This window comes from Eucyclogobius newberryi, unplaced genomic scaffold (genome assembly GCF_026437365.1).
Source record: "Eucyclogobius newberryi isolate DKJ021-1_F unplaced genomic scaffold, fEucNew1.0.hap1 SCAF_17, whole genome shotgun sequence".
Taxonomy (NCBI): Eukaryota; Metazoa; Chordata; class Actinopteri; order Gobiiformes; family Gobiidae; genus Eucyclogobius; species Eucyclogobius newberryi.
In genome coordinates, this window is record NW_027315801.1 from 28,531,386 (window position 1) to 28,548,299 (window position 16,914).

General features: G+C 42.5%; 1 protein-coding gene across 1 annotated transcript; it reads right to left on the reverse strand.

Annotated features, from left to right (window-relative positions):
- Positions 1-388: 388 nt before the first annotated feature.
- Positions 389-13,839, reverse strand: samhd1 (SAM domain and HD domain 1). The gene is made up of 16 exons (XM_072449805.1): positions 13,532-13,839; positions 13,349-13,415; positions 12,976-13,048; positions 12,421-12,581; positions 11,148-11,263; positions 10,952-11,022; positions 4,346-4,504; positions 4,071-4,171; positions 3,870-3,978; positions 3,616-3,707; positions 3,421-3,536; positions 2,478-2,617; positions 2,194-2,286; positions 1,996-2,100; positions 1,783-1,920; positions 389-573 (listed from the first exon to the last, which is right to left on the reverse strand). Exons 1-16 carry the CDS (start codon positions 13,704-13,706, stop codon positions 436-438), a joined length of 1,854 nt encoding a protein of 617 aa, XP_072305906.1. The 5' UTR covers positions 13,707-13,839; the 3' UTR covers positions 389-435.
- Between the last annotated feature and the right edge of the window lie 3,075 nt (positions 13,840-16,914).

A 16,914-nucleotide genomic window follows, 5' to 3' on the forward strand; every position in this document is an offset into this window, starting at 1 on the left:
CATCTCACAAATGGTTATATAGTATGAAAAATACTTTTCAAAAACGAATTATTTTTTACACAAACAAGCACAATAAATGTTGATTTGTAACTTTAGAGGCGATGATACATTTTTCAAAACGTGTTTTTTGGTAGAAAAATATTTCACTGTAGAATAAATACCACCACCCTTCAATCTTGTACCACAAATAAAATTTAGAATAAATACAAAGCCAAAACACTTCAAAATAAAACAAACTGTAAACAAACAGCAACTGTAACAGTCATTGTAGCACTCAGTGCCATGGTGAAATAAAATTTACTTAAATGTAGAAATAAAATAAAAAATTACAAAGTGGATCCATAGGAATATTAGCGTCATCAATCAGTAAAATGTCCCATATTTTTAAAGCCTTTTTCTACACAAACAAATATGGGCCCCGTCACTCATGTCTTCTTACTTGAAAAGCTGGACTTTGGCGCTTCCACTGGAACGACTGGAACTCGTGTTGTTCTCCACACAAGCTTCTCCTTCATTGTTGTTGCACCAGCTGGCCTTCAACGGAGTGAGCTCTGGTGCAATTATGTCTCCATCCTAAGCAAAAATAAAATTATAATTATAACACTACTACTAATATTACAGTATGCTGAAGACTTAGGTACTCATGTATTTATAATTCCTTAGTTTGGTGGGAAAGTCCCTTTGTTAAATCTTTATCATAGCTGTACATCCATGAAGTTGCAGTTAAGACATTTTGAAAAATAAATGTTTTAATTACAGAAAATAGAGCTTCGATAACAGAATCCCTCTGTGATGTCATCAGTATATTGAAAACCCAGGAAATTTACACAACACAATTTTTCTGAGTAGTTAAAATAATGTTGCTAGGCAACAGTTGTGACATTGCCTCTACCTATGTCATACTCATCTACATCTCATACTCAATGCCAATGTCCAGCCAGGAAGTACAACTATAAACATGACAAAAACTTTCAAACTCATGTTCCCTCCCTTTTTCAGTCACGACCACCATTATAACAGTCATGGACATTTGAGACCCCAAACACACAAAATAGAAACAAGGCTACTTTATATTTTTGCAGATTGCCTAACGTTTAGTTTTATTTTATGGAAAATAATTTGTTGGGCCAACAAATAATCTACTTTGACCACTGCATTTGAAGGGTATCAAGCCATGTTTAAGACGATTGGATAACATTTTATTTTCATTTTGAACCCCCATGGGGGTCCTGAACCATGGTGGAGAACCACTGATCTTAAGAGTGCTACACAAACGCTGAGTTAATCAAATTTAGGGACTATCCAATATGTTTACAGCCACGTCTTTTACTGCTCTTCTATTTCCATTTGAACTCTATTGTCTGTTAAAAACACACACACATCTGATGCACTGGGACAAACTGATTGACACATGGGCACCATTAAACAATCAGGGTATTATTCTTGTTATTACTATTACAGGTATATAAGAAAACTCCCACAGACTGGCAGATATTGGATTTGGTGATGGCGCCGACGTATTGTCCAGCCCCAATATTTGCCATGTGAATAACCTGCAGTTATGACAGTGTGCTTGGACAAGATGTGTCGATTCAAAATATTCCAACAATAGAAAACATATATATTTATATTTACAAATGCTTAAATTTACATTTTTGCATTTACATTTTTCCGATTAAAAAAAATAAAGATTTAAGGTTTCATATTTCTGTAAACAAAAAAAACAAAAAAAGTTTATAGTTTATAGATGTAAATATGTACTAAAAACCTCTGACGCGTTACCTGGGGTTTAGAAAAGTTCTTGTCCATGCACCATTGAACAAATTGCTTCTTGGCGGCCTCCATACTCTTTTCGTCAGTCTTTTTGCAGTAAGCTCTGATCAACTGTTCAGCAAAACGCTCCGGGAGAAGCTTTGACACCTGTCAAGAGACGAAGCCATGTTTATGACAAGGACTTTAAAAAAGCAAGTACAAAAAAATAAAAGTTATGCTGACCTGATTTTTGCGTATTTGGATGGCTGTAGTGAGGTCATTTTTGCAATAGAATCGAACATTATTTATTGGATTCTTCTCCTTCATCCCATAATCCATGTGAATAACCTAAAACATCAAGAAGTATTTAAAGAACAAAATTCCAATCACTTGGATTGAAACAAACGGTCACTATTCTTTTAAGAATTATTTGGTACTTACATTGACCACAAAATCCTCAGGTTGTAGCTGTAAGTCCTCAGAGCCCTGAGGAACAGACTGAGCCAAATCTACTGCCCAACTGTGAATCATTTCCTTAAAAAAAAAAAAAAAAACATAATCGAGACATTAGCGTAGCACATTCCTAGATATTTGCTCATTATTCATAAAAAGAGCCACGGGTAAGAGATTATCAGTACTATTATTCGCTACCCCTATTTTTGGTCAATATTAAAATATGTCGTGTACTCTGTAGGAAATGATTGAAAATATTAACCGTTTCATACCTGAGAGACAGTAACAGGTTTATCAGGTTGAGTTTGCCCAACACACTTGTAAAGACGTCGACAGATAATATTACGTAGAATCTGTCTAGCTTCAGCAAGCTCTTCGGATGAGGAGTTGAGGATTTGTTCAAACACGTGGTCTACAGAAAGAAAAAATAAGTTATAGAATCTGTTCAGTACATTTGTACAACTCATGTACACCCCAGACGCCATCCAAGCGGCTGTCTGCAGATGGAGCCGGACATAATGTGCCATCCACCGGTCAGCACTGTGTTATTCAAAATGATTAATGGATTTATATAGCGCCTTCAGGACACCCAAAGTGTTTTACAGTGCATTTTTCATTCACTCCACACACTCTGGGGGTAAGCTACAACTACAGCCACAGCTGCCCTGGAATAGACGGACTGAAGTGGGACATCTGTGCTGGTGGTCCTTGCCTTGCCTGCTCTGCGCCTCTCCTCTTTGTGCAAGTTACACCACACCTTCATTCAGCTGCCTCGTCCGTCTGATGCTCTGCTAACCTTTGATGTGACTATAAAAACCTGGGGCTGGTGTGTGCACTCTCCCGTCCCAGTACCTCCAAACCGGTCTTGCCTGCGCTGTAGCTGGGCGAGGCCACGCAAATTTGCTTTAGCCTTGTAAATTAATCCTATGTTGACCACATTGACTACATGTCTTTGTTATGGCATTGAGCTAGTAATAAAACCCATTCCAAATACATACTGTGATCTGCCGTGTTCCATCATGTTATAGGTTTTGTGTCATTAACCAACTGCACACTTTTCTAGTTTACAGATTGACAGCTAGTTAAAACTGTAACAATTTAAAAATCACCCAGTACCATCATTCACCATGAAGCGGAGGTTGCATCAATCACCATATTGTTGTTGAAGCCGTACAGTACATTTTAACGACACGCTGATAATACAGCTTTACACACCTGTCAGTTTGGTGTAAGCCTCCATGTCGTCAATGGCTGTGGACAAAGTGAACATCCTCCCTCCCGAGCCTTCAATTTTGATATGTTTGTCTGCTTTTAAAAATGCCTCTGTGATCCTACCAGATGAAATTATATATTACGGTAGTTAGCAGCAGTCAACGAGATTTGTATGCAATAAAAAAAAGTTGGACTTACATAGTTTCAATGATGTTTCCAACTTTGTGTTGATAAGCTCGTCTGTGGAGGCAATTTCTGGTGTGGAACATGTCATAGAGATTCCCAATTTCCTATTTAAGGAAAGACGGGACAAATTTAGAGCAAAAGAAATTGTCTCAACATTTATTCACGTTCCAAGTGATTATAACATAAAAATTGGAATATAAAAAACAAAACAAGTCAAGTTAAGAGCTATAAAGAACTCTCTTTTTAGACAAAAGTAGGAACTGCACCTTGTCTCTCGTGCAAATGTTCTTTTGTCCATCTACTTCACACACTCGGGCAAATTTAAGGAAACGGCGATAGTCAAAATTGTTTTGAATGCCCAAGTGGTAGCAGTCCCTATGAAGACCGCGAATAAAAAGTTCTAAAATTATTAATATAAAATTATGCAGTTTAGGACGATAATGAAAAAAATAAAAACTGTTTCTCACCTGGCAAAGTAGTCCCACTTATCCACATCAATGCCATTTCTCTTGTTGGCTACAATTTCATACAGGAAAGATTTGTCTTGTGTACGACCTTTGTACGGCCACTGTAAAAATATAATACAATACATTTTTAAAAAGTAAAGCAATGCAAAGACCGGTAAATCAACATCTCACTGACTCCAAGACAGAAACAGGACAAAGATTGTTTGCATAAAAAACAAGGAAAGGCTTTGAATGGACATCTTACAATGTTTTTATTTATTGTGCATCATTATTACCTTATCATTTTGAGCAGCAGCATTTTGCAGAGGTCCAACAATCTGTTCTTTGATGAAGTCCAGATCCTCAGGGAGAACAAGGCCGTGTTGTTCCATGACTGGCCTCAGACCGTTTTCATCCACCAAATAGTCAAACATGGCGAGGGACGCGGTCTCATGCTGCAACAGAAGAGCGTGAGGGTGTGAAATGTAAATAATAACTTAATAGCCATATCTGTAAAAATACAAGCACGTCTTATCACTCACGTTTAACTGGCAACACGACTGTGGCCACAACTTACATAGTAATGTTGAGCCCAACAGCTCCTAACAAACCTTATCAGTGTCCACAGTGAGTGGACAATGTCACAATTGTAACATTAACCATTCAATACCGCTTTTATTACCGGTATGAAATTAGAATACAATAACTACTACCGACTGCAAACGTGGTCCTTCACATGGCACAATTAAAATTACATTAATTTAACAGGCCAGTTTCACAGATTCACAGACAAGCTTGTGATTAAGTTTTTGTGGCTTGGACTCATTTTATCTACTTGGTTTTTGTTTTGTTTTTTTAAGATAAAACGTAGTGCTCTCAGTGCACATTTTGAACACATTCATCAACAAAACAAACTGATATTCGATACCTTCTACACTAAGATACTGGATAACCTCATTATACAGTATACAGAAGAAACCTGAGTCAAGATGGAATAATTTATTGCTTCAAGAGGAAATTAGAAGAAAATAAAATGTTTATTTGCAGATATTACATTTTTTATAAATGCAACCATCCAAAGTGCTTTTATTAGACTGTGGGTGAGAACCAATACCTGGTTTAAAGTAGCCAGGCCGCGAAATAGACGGGGGCCCGGGGCCCGTAAGCAGTCAAATCTCCGGCGGGCCCGCAGTTTGAATTAGGAGGGGGCCCGCCTGGTGCCCCTGTATCTAAATTCTTCGGGGGGAAAAAAAATCAAGATTTAACAAGTAATTTGGCCATATTTGGGGCATTTTCATCGCTTAAGTTTCGTTTTGACAGACATGCGGCTTTGTCTGCTATAGCTCCGTGGAAGTTTGTCCCGGCTCCTGTTGATGTTAGCTTGCATGGCAAGCTTAGAGGAGTCGCTGGGAGGGCACCGCAGTTTGCCGTTCAAGCGCTCATCGATAAGCACTCAGGTGATGTGTTTATTTACACCGACGGGTCTAGGGATCCTGAGAGTCGGCGTACTGGCGCCGCTTATTTTGTGCCTGACCTGGGGCTGGCGGTCAAGAAGAGGTTGACAGATCGCCTTTCTGTTTTCACGTCGGAACTCATAGCGATACGGTTGGCATTGGAATGGGCGGAATCTGCTTTGCAGTGTTGCGGCATTGTGGTGGCCTCTGACAGCCTTTCTGCATTGCAAAGCATTAAATCTGGGAAATCGGATTGCAGACAGGATGTGTTGAATGGCATCTTCTGTCTGATGCTCTCCCTGTCCAGGAAGGATGTGAGGGTTTCCTTCATTTGGGTCCCTGCGCATGTGGGGGTGGATGGTAACGAAATGGCTGATGCACTGGCTAAGCGTTCCCTTAGGCGGCCATCAATTGATGTGGCGGTTGAGTTAAGCAAATCTGAAATCAAGCCTGTTATCAAGAGTCATGTGGTCGGCCTTTGGCAGGAATTTTGGAGACACTGTGTTACTGGACGGCATCTCTATCACATACAGGGTAGTGTGGGTCCTTGCGGGTCTATGGGCAGGAACGCGTGGGAGGAAAGGGCCTTCGCCCGCATGAGGATTGGCCATACTGGACTCAATTGGTCACTGAGTAGGATAGGCAAACATCTGACCGGTCTGTGTGGTCACTGTCGGGTGCCGGAGACTGTCGAGCATGTGCTGATTTGCTGTGAGGCTTATGATAGAGAAAGGGCCGGGTTGGCCTTATGGTTTCGGAATAATGGGCGGGAGTTCAATCTGCGGAACGTTCTGGCGATCCAGTCACAGGGTTTGTGTCAGGCTGTGGTTGCTTACTTATGTAGCACAGGGCTGGGTAAACGTTTATAGAGGTGGGGGGTGTTGGAGACTGAGCCGAGGATGAGGAGCAAGAGGATGTCCTAACGCGCTTTGACTTCATGGGCCTAGAAACGCCAAAGTTGTTGTTGTTGTTGTTTTATGGCGGTTGACATCCGAGTGTTGCATTACCGCCAGACTTTATTCCTTAGACTTTGTCGTAGTCCTAAAAGTTCTTCTTCCAGTGCCTTGACTTCCAGTGCTTTGTCCTCAGACTCTGTCGTAGTCCGTAAAAGTACTCCTTCCATTGCTTTGGTGTTACAAAGCCCATGAGGTCATGATTTGTCTTTGTGACTAGAATAGTTGTTGTTGTTTCAGAGACCAACCGGCTTTATTCCAGGGAGACTCTTCTTCATCTTCCTCTCCTTTGACGTTCGGTGCTTCCACCGTACAGCTTTATTCTTTAGGCTTCATTCTATAGGCTTTAATATTTCCACTGATGTCGCCGCTTGGTAGCCGTGCGTCTACGAGACTGGACGAGGACAGGAGACCTTGCTCAACACCCGGTCTGGAGAGACGGGAGATGGCGGAGGAGAGTGGATCGGGGATGGAAGACGTTCTGGACGGCGTGGAGGAGCAGCCTTTTCTGCCTGCTCGTGCCCGGAAACGTAAAAAGTCCCTTAGCTCGTCCGAGGGTTCTGGGAATGAGCAGCAGGATGAGGCTGAAGCTATTGATATCCGGGGTGAGAGCAGAGACTGTAAGGTGATCATAAAGCTTGCACAGGATAGTGCATCCTTTAAGGAGTGGAATTCAGTGGCATTGTCAAAGAGCCTAACTGTAGCTGTGGGAGTGATCAAGAGTGCGAGTGTCCTTGGAGATGGCTCGCTGCTGGTCGTGTGCAAGGACGCGGCTCAGCAACGGAAGGCGATTGGAACTAAACGTCTGGGTGGAAAGGACATTCTTGTGTCTAATGCTGAAAGAAACACGGTCAGAGGAGTTATCCTAGGTGTCCCTACGGCGACGTCTGTGGATGAAGTTAAGGAGAATTTGACTGGAGTTACGGTGGTGGACGCTAGGCGTTTGAAGGTGACCCGGTTTGGGGTAAGATGTGACAGCTTGTCGGTAATGGTAACACTTGAAGGGAGGTGCCTGCCTAGTACGGTGTTCATTGGGTACATGTGCTATAGCGTCAGGCCATATGTTCCGCCGCCCCTGCGTTGCTTTAAGTGCCAGCGCTTTGGGCATATTGCAGCGTTCTGTAGAGGGAGGCAAAGATGTGGTAAATGTGCAGGAGATCATGAGTATGGGAAGTGTGACGTGGGTGCAAAACTGAAGTGCTGTAACTGTGGGGAAGAACATAGCTCTGCCTACGGGGGATGCAGGTTTAGCAAAAGAGCTGCTGAGGTGCAGAAAATAAACGTCTCTCAAGGTATATCCTATGCAGATGCAGTCAAGAAAGTTTCAAGTAACGAGTTTAGAGTAAATACAGAGAGAGGAGCCAGCGCTGCTCCCAGCCAGGGCGAAATGAGAAAGGCCAGCGTGGCTCCCAAGAAGTGTGAAGGTTTCAAGAGTGGAGGTCCCAAGTGTGCAGGTTCCAGAATTAATGAGAATACCCTGGTTGTGGATAGAGAGGATTTTGTACTCTTTATGGTGGATGTTGTAAACTGTGCTGCTCAGACTCAAAGCAGAACTGAAAGGATCAGGATCATTGCTAAAGCTGCAGGGAGATTCCTTGGAACAAAGGAGCTTGATTGGGCAGATATAGAAAACAGGCTAAAGGCGCTAAATGGGAGTCGGAGTGATGGGGGTCTGCTTGTGGGGAGTCAGAGTGATCAGAGTGACGAGATGGGGGTGGTCTCCTGTCCTCGCCCAGTCTCGTAGACGCACGGCTACCAAGCAGCGACATCAGTGGTAATATTAAAGCCTATAGAATGAAGCCTGAAGAATAAAGCTGTACGGTGGAAGCACCGAACGTCAAAGAAGGAGAGGAAGATGAAGAAGAGTCTCCCTGGAATAAAGCCGGTTGTTGTTGTTGTTGTTGTTGTTTTATGGCGGTTGGCATCCAAGTGTTGCATTACCGCCAGACTTTATTCCTCAGACTTTGTCGTAGTCCTCAGACTCTGTCGTAGTCCGTAAAAGTACTCCTTCCATTGCTTTGGTGTTACAAAGCCCATGAGGTCATGATATGTCTTTGTGACCGGCTTTATTCCAGGGAGACTCTTCTTCATCTTCCTCTCCTTCTTTGACGTTCGGTGCTTCCACCGTACAGCTTTATTCTTCAGGCTTCATTCTATAGGCTTTAATATGTCCACTGATGTCGCTGCTTGGTAGCCGTGCGTCTACGAGACTGGGCGAGGACAGGAGACCACCCCCACCCCCATCTCGTCACTCTGATCACTCTGACTCCCCACAAGCAGACCCCCATCACTCCGACTCCCATTTAGCGCCTTTAGCCTGTTTTCTATATCTGCCCAATCAAGCTCCTTTGTTCCAAGGAATCTCCCTGCAGCTTTAGCAATGATCCTGATCCTTTCAGTTCTGCTTTGAGTCTGAGCAGCACAGTTTACAACATCCACCATAAAGAGTACAAAATCCTCTCTATCCACAACCAGGGTATTCTCATTAATTCTGGAACCTGCACACTTGGGACCTCCACTCTTGAAACCTTCACACTTCTTGGGAGCCACGCTGGCCTCTCTCATTTCGCCCTGGCTGGGAGCAGCGCTGGCTCCTCTCTCTGTATTTACTCTAAACTCGTTACTTGAAACTTTCTTGACTGCATCGGATATACCTTGAGAGACCTTTATTTTCTGCACCTCAGCAGCTCTTTTGCTAAACCTGCATCCCCCGTAGGCAGAACTATGTTCTTCCCCACAGTTACAGCACTTCAGTTTTGGTCTCTGATACAACAACAACTATTCTAGTCACAAAGACATATCATGACCTCATGGGCTTTGTAACACCAAAGCAATGGAAGGAGTACTTTTACGGACTACGACAGAGTCTGAGGAATAAAGTCTGGCGGTAATGCAACAATTGGATGCCAACCGCCATAAAACAACAACAACAACAACAACAACAACAACAACTGGACGAGGACAGGAGACCACCCCCACCCCCATCTCGTCACTCTGATCACCCTGACTCCCCAAAAGCAGACCCCCATCACTCCGACTCCCATTTAGCGCCAAAGTGATGGAAGGACTTCTAAAAGGATAAAACGACAAAGACGTCCCATGACCTCATGGGCTTTGTAAAACAACAAAGACGTCCCATGACCTCATGGTCTTTGTACTTCCAACGCACCGAACGTCAAAGAGGGAGAGGAAGATGAAGAAGAGTCTCCCTGGAATAAAGCCGGTTGGTCTCTGAAACAACAACTATTCTAGTCACAAAGACATATCATGACCTCATGGGCTTTGTGGCACCAAAGCAATGGAAGGAGTACTTTTACGGACTACGACAGTCTGAGGACTACGAAAAGTCTGAGGAATAAAGTCTGGCGGTAATGCAACAATTGGATGCCAACCGCCATAAAACAACAACAACAACAACAACGAAAAGTCTGAGGAATAAAGTCTGGCGGTAATGCAACACTCGGATGCCAACCGCCATAAAACAACAACAACAACAACATGCCGACTTCGCAGTCTTCTTGCTTCTCATTGGCCGAGCGGTGTCAGTGATCTAATTTTGATGAAAGCGGGCATCTAATTGGCCGCTGCCTTCGGTCTTGTTCGGTTGTACTCGGAAATGCCCGGTCTAATTTTGCCCCAAACGTGATATCTAGGTTGGCGGGCGTCAATCTCTACTCAGTCCACAATTCAGTCTTTTTAAAGTTGTTTGCAACAAAAGCTGTAGTTTTGCACATTAGGGACAATGTCAATGTGGAAGTATCCAAGGGCCCCCCCCCCCGGAGTTATTAGCATCGGGGCAATGTATATGTTTGTAGTTTATTTTGTAGGCTGTGATTTTATATATTCCACAAGATCCCCTTGTGTCAAATGCTGTATACAGTATTTATTTTGTATCTAAGAAACAGTATTATATTGAATTAAACAGTATTGAAAGATCATGATCTCTGGTTTATAGGAATTCAGTATTTGTGCTCTTCCTTCATATCAAATAAAAGAACTTTAAATTGTTTTACATGCTAATAACGAGGTTTAAAACAACACATTTATCTTGTTCTTATGACGCCGCGATGTCGCGTGCGCTTGTGGGCCCCTGAAATTGCTGGGGGGCCCCTAACTTTTTTAGGTAGGGGGCCCCCCTGGCCTCTAACTTTGAAAATCTATTTCTCAGCATGGTAGCAGTACATGAACAATACCTCGGCCTAAATCATCACCCAGATTCATAAAACAAAATTATTTAAGTAAATACCATTAAAAAACGATTTCTTAGAGCAATGTCAGTAGTTTTGATCATTTAGTTGCTTGGACAGCTGAATAACTTCCTATAGCATTGTCTCTGGCATAAAAACTGAAAATATGCCAAATATGCCTACTAGTCAAACTAGTAGAACCTTAAATTTCTTCTCAAAACCACATAGCTGCAGAATCGTTTATGTGCGATTATTCTTTCAGACCAATTGGACAAGGACTGAAATATTGATAACTATTAGCTTCTTACCTTCCATGTTATTTTTGGACGTGCTTTGGGAATAAACATCCCATCAAACATGTGAGAAAAAGGCCCATGACCTGAAATGAGAGGTCATAACGTTTTTACACAAGTGGACCGCTGGCCAAGCTTTACTGCAATAAATCAGTGAAAGAAACAATGTGTAAGCGGAATATAATGCCTCAATTATGTGAATACCACTCACCAAGGTCGTGGCAAAGGCCAGCTATCTGAACACACAAGATGTCTCTACGGGAAATGAGGAGTTCAGGCTGCCTGTCATTCAATGCTTGAACTAGACGACCAGCCAAGTATCCCACACTGCATCAGCCAATGTAAAAGAACAATACAAACAAAGGATGAATAAATGTTCACTTCACTGTTATAGTTTTATATCCATAGAGTAATGTAATACAATAATATCATCAGAACAGTTAATCATTGTTAATGCAACGAAGTATTAGTTTTGAAGAGCTGAATATCATCATCATCATCATCATCATAAGAGTAAAACTTTGCATTGGATAATCAGAGTTTTTTGTTGAATAAAAGAACGCTTGCTTCATGTGCAATGGCAATTATGGTAAATTGCAGTCAACTTCACGCTGACTTTGTACGGCCTACTGGAGAACACTTTCGAGAACACTGTGGCAGACGGCAGCAAAAGAATCACAAATGAAAAACATTCACAGTTTTAACCCGTTAGCAAGTTATTTTCATTATTTAAATAAGGCTTATTATTGTTATTATTTACCAGTTTAATGGTTTCAATTTAATGCCCAAAATGACTGGAACCAGCAGCAAACTGGCAGCTGGTTTCTCTAAACTGTTCATAGACTTGGACAACAGCCGATGTGGATGTAAATGACTGAAAGTACTGCCCTTGAATGATCTTAAATGCAAATGTATGCAAAAGTTCAGATATCGGATGCTGCCTCTTGGCCAGGTCACTCTTGAAAAAAAATAATAAAAATAAATTGTTAACCTTAATGAGTTTTTAAACCTGATTGAATAAAATGCAAAACAAAATAAAATGAAAAATTCAATGTCATCCATATTTCCACCTCTAGTAAACAAATAAAATGCAGAATCAGTTGCCTTCTTCAATCTATAGGTTACGGGAATGAACTTGTTTACACTGCATTCATATTTGGATGTCCTTCTGTCTTTAATATCACCTTGTGTTTTCTTCCAATAAGACAGATGTAAAAAAAAGCTATGAGCTCATTTGCCCGACAGGCAAGATTTCCACCTTCGAAGTCCTGCTGCCGAGACATGTCAGGTAAATGAGTTTTTTTTAATCTGTCTTATTAGAAGAAAAGGAAAGTCAACTGCATTCATGTATATTTGTCAACGTAAAGAGTGTTTTTGACCCGTTTGTTACCACCACAAAAGCAGTTCTGCTTTTATGTGGAACTAGTTCCTCCTCGTTTAGCCGGAAATGAAAGGGAATGTTCACAATGTCCAGTTTTACTTACCCAATGCTGTGTTCAAATCTATTGTGAGACGCGCCAGGAAAAACAAAGTAAGTCCCCCCCAGCTGCTTGATGTTTCGTAGCCTCTGAAACTGGGGCGTGTCTATAATTTTGATCAGAAGCGGGTGCAGCTCCACGTGACCATGAATGGGATCATTGAAGACCTGGAAGAAACCAAAACCATGGGCACCCAAAGGCAAATGGTTCAACAACAAAACAAGTACATTTTGGTCAGAAGGGCTGTGCACCTTTAGACATTTTGAGGATTGATTGGCTAACAAATGATTTTATTGAGGATAAGTTTCATATGGATCACAGCAGAAAAGGAGGTGCATAGAATGAGTTTGAATTGAATGAGTGAATTGTGAGTCAAATCTTTTTACACGGTGTACTGGTAGTTCTCTAAATTATCATAATTTAACTCCTGTTATCTTGTCAGAGCAGTTTGGCTCAGATAGATGGTCAAATAATACTTGAGATGATTTTTTTAGTCGACTAACTGCCGCGCAGGACAGTTCTTTTCGTCCGTAGCTGGTCCAAATCGTTTGTTTCCCTTACCTTGTTTGGATCAGCTTCTAACTGCCAGAGTTTTCTCAGGCTGTGAAGGATCCTGAGGCGATCACCGAGACATCTACAACACACAACGACTTTGAACATCTAGGGCTGCAACTATCAACTATTTTAAAAGACAACAAGTCAACAATTCATTTGATTGATTAGTCAACTAGTCAAGTGATCATTTCTATTGCACACAGAGCCATTTAAAATACATTTTCAACCAAATAAAAAGGTTGAAATAACTATGCTAACTGAACGATAATGAAGATCAAAAACATGGATACGGTTATGGATCTCGTTTTATGAGTGACAAGTCGATTAATCGTTGCAGCCCTGGTCAAAATTACAATAGTCAAGTTTACAAAACACTTACTTTATTCCCATCTTCTCCAATTCGCCATCTTTAATGTACCTCAAACCAACTCCAGTGACTTTTTGAGCTGAAGACAGAATGTTTGTTGTTAGCTTGGTTAGCCCTAAACAACTGAGCATGCATTTTAGAGCCGTGGCATATCCCAATAGTATAACGATCGAGGCCAAATGTACAACGAGTTACCTCTAAAAACCTCTTTCCACTCGTCAAGTCCTTCCTTTCTAAGATACTGGCACGTTTCCTCCACGTCCCAGTGCGTGTAGTCGGGGTTGATCAGCTGGACAACTGATACTTTCTTCTCGGGCGTGTGTAAGCTGTTGTTAGCGGTGTTGACCAAAGGCCGCTTTCTGTTCGCCATGGTCAGCGAAATCCCACAGTAATTGCACACAAAGCGGCGGCAGTGTGGTCCACGTTGTCTGCCCAGCTGGCCGGTTGACTTCGATCGCACAGAAACGACAGGAGCGCAGTGAAAAATACCCGGGTTTTGTTTCCGCGCCCCATCCGCGCCCCTACGTCACGCTAAACGCCACTTCCGCTAAGCAGCTTCAAAATAAGAGGATCGCAAGGTCTGTAATACATTTCTCTGGCTCTGAACCGAACATGCCTGGCAACATCCATCCATTTTCTACCGCTTGTTCCCTTTCGGGGTCGTACAACAAAAAGACAAACTGCTCTTTGATTTTTTTTTGGCGCAGTAAGACCCACTATGTAAAGAAAAATGTACTTTGTAATCAGAAGGGAAGTTGTGGATTGGAAGCACTGACTAACTATGTTTTTTTTTTTATAAATATAAAACTGGCTGGGAATTCTTGTGATTAGTGAAGGGAAAGTTACATTTATGGAATGCAATCCCAAAATACACACTAAACCAAACTGGAGGAGTGGAATTCTGTCTCAAGTGTGACTACAAACCTGACAAGCTGTCCAAACTATCAGACTTCCACAAAAGGTTCTCAATTTAGCTATTCAATTCAGACAATTAATAGCAATTGGTGCTCAGGAGAGATCCATATATATCAATATACACTAACCCTAGCTACTTCATACTGAACTTCGTTGCATGGGGAAATAGACGAGGGAAGGGCGTGACTTGTTGGTGAGAGGCTCAGCATTTACTGTACAATAAAATCAAAGAAGTAAATTTCAAAATCCTAAATAATGTGCAATGAAAACATTAGAAATATTCAAATTGGATATAAGCTATTATTGCGACTTTTGTCAAATGGAATTTCAAATTATTATCTCACAGAATCTTTAGATATTAAACAATTTTGGAGGGAGAAAAACTATACCCCTCTTTTTACTACTATAAAAGATCAATGGACTCTTATGACATACTTAAGTCTTAGTCAAAGAACTGAAACTGAAAAAATGAATACGTTCCCCAGATTTCTCTATTTGTTCCAGACTCATCCAATTTCCATCCACAACTGGCTGTTTCATGAGCGGACCCTTCTCACCCTGGACACGGACTATTTGAGCCACTCCTCAGGCAACAGTTTGTTTGGACTAATGAACACTTCTTAAACACTGTCACATATGTAAATTCAACTGTCAATTTGTGTACATCCATCCATCTATCCATTTTCTGCCGCTTTATCCGGGGCCGGGTCGCGGGGGCAGCAGTCTGAGCAGGGACCCCCAGACTTCCTTCTCCCCAGACACTTCCTCCAACTCCTCCGGGGGGATCCCGAGGCGTTCCCAGGCCAGCCGAGAGACATAGTCTCTCCAGCGTGTCCTGGGTCTTCCCCGGGGCCTCTTCCCGGTGGGACATGCCTGAAACACCTCCCGAGGGAGGCGCCCAGGAGGCATCCGAAACAGATGCCCGAGCCACCTCAGCTGGCTCCTCTCGATGTGGAGGAGCAGCAGCTCTACTCCGAGCTCCCCCCGTGTGGCCGAGCTCCTCACCTTATCTCTAAGGGAGCGCCCAGCCACACGGCGGAGGAAACTCATTTCGACCGCTTGTATCCGCGATCTTGTTCTTTCGGTCACTACCCAAAGCTCAAGACCATAGGTGAGGGCAGGAACGTAGACCGACCGGTAAATCGAGAGCTTTGCCTTTCGGCTCAGCTCCCTCTTTACCACAACGGTCCGATGCAGCGACTGCATCACTGCAGCCGCTGCACCGATCCGCCTGTCGATCTCACGCTCCATCCTTCCCTCACTCGTGAACAAAACCCCGAGATACTTGAACTCCTCCACTTGGGGCAAGGACTCCCCACCCACCTGAAGAGGGCAAGCCACCTTTTTCCGGTCGAGAACCATGGCCTCGGATTTGGAGGTGCTGATTCTCATCCCAGCCGCTTCACACTCGGCTGCAAACCGTCCCAGTGCATGTTGCAGGTCCGGGTTTGATGGAGCCATCAGGACAACATTGTCTGCAAACAGCAGAGATGAGATCCTGTGGTCCCCAAACGACACATTCCGACCCCTGACTGCGCCTTGAAATTCTGTCCATAAAAATTATGAACAGAACCGGTGACAAAGGGCAGCCCTGGTGGAGTCCAACATGCACTGGGAACAGGTCTGACTTACTGCCGGCAATGCGAACACAGCTCGCATTTGTGTATAATTTGTGTACATAGTAAGCCTATTTTGTATAGGCTTACCATGTACACAAATTATATTTTTTATCTTATAGCCTATTTTCATTTTCTATCCTATAGCAGATTTTATTTGTTTTTCTTTTTGACGTATATTGGTTGTTTTATCATTGCTCATTGTTTTATGTTGCACCAAATCACCAAAGCAAGTTCCCTGATAATGGCAATCTCAAGATAGCAAGACAAAAAACTTTGTGTCTGGTTCAAAACGACCAAAACCAAACTTTATTTCAGCGCAAATCAGAGCATTGCTGTACTGGTGTGACCAGAATATGAGAGTTTTGTAGTGCCAGGGGTTCCTGTAGGCTTTACTGACACAAGACAGACAGTTAGGTCATTTGGGGGGAAATCTGTGCTCACAACTGGGAAATAATTAATCAATCAAAACATATTACCTAAACAAAAATAGAATCTTAAACTGGTTGGCTTATGATCAACATTTTGAACCTAGTCTTTTATAATTTATAATGAATAATTCATTTCAGTTGTGTGTGTGTGTTTTTTTTTTTGTATTCTTCTGTTTTCTCTGGTCCTGTTCTGGTTCATGTGTTTTAAAATACTTTTGGAAAAAAGAAGACTATTTCTATTGTGATTTACAAATATGTATCTCATCAACTGCTAGATGCCAGAGCCACCTCAGCTGGCTCCTCTCGACGTGGAGGAGCAGACGTGCTACTCCGAGCTTCCCATGTGATTGAGCTCCTATCCTTTCTCCAAGGGAGCGCCCAGCCACCCTGCGGAGGAGACTAATTTTGACAGCTTATAAATTGGTCACATTTATACCTTTTCTACCTGGGGCGAGGCGGCAGTATTCACCTGAGGCAGCTGCAATGGCACCGCCAACTTGTGGATCTGACCGCTCTACCAGGATGTTAATGTCGGGATGAGCACGAGCACTCTGCCACTGAGCTACTGGCGCTGTATCTGCAATCTTGTCCTTACAGTCATTCCCCAAAGCTCATG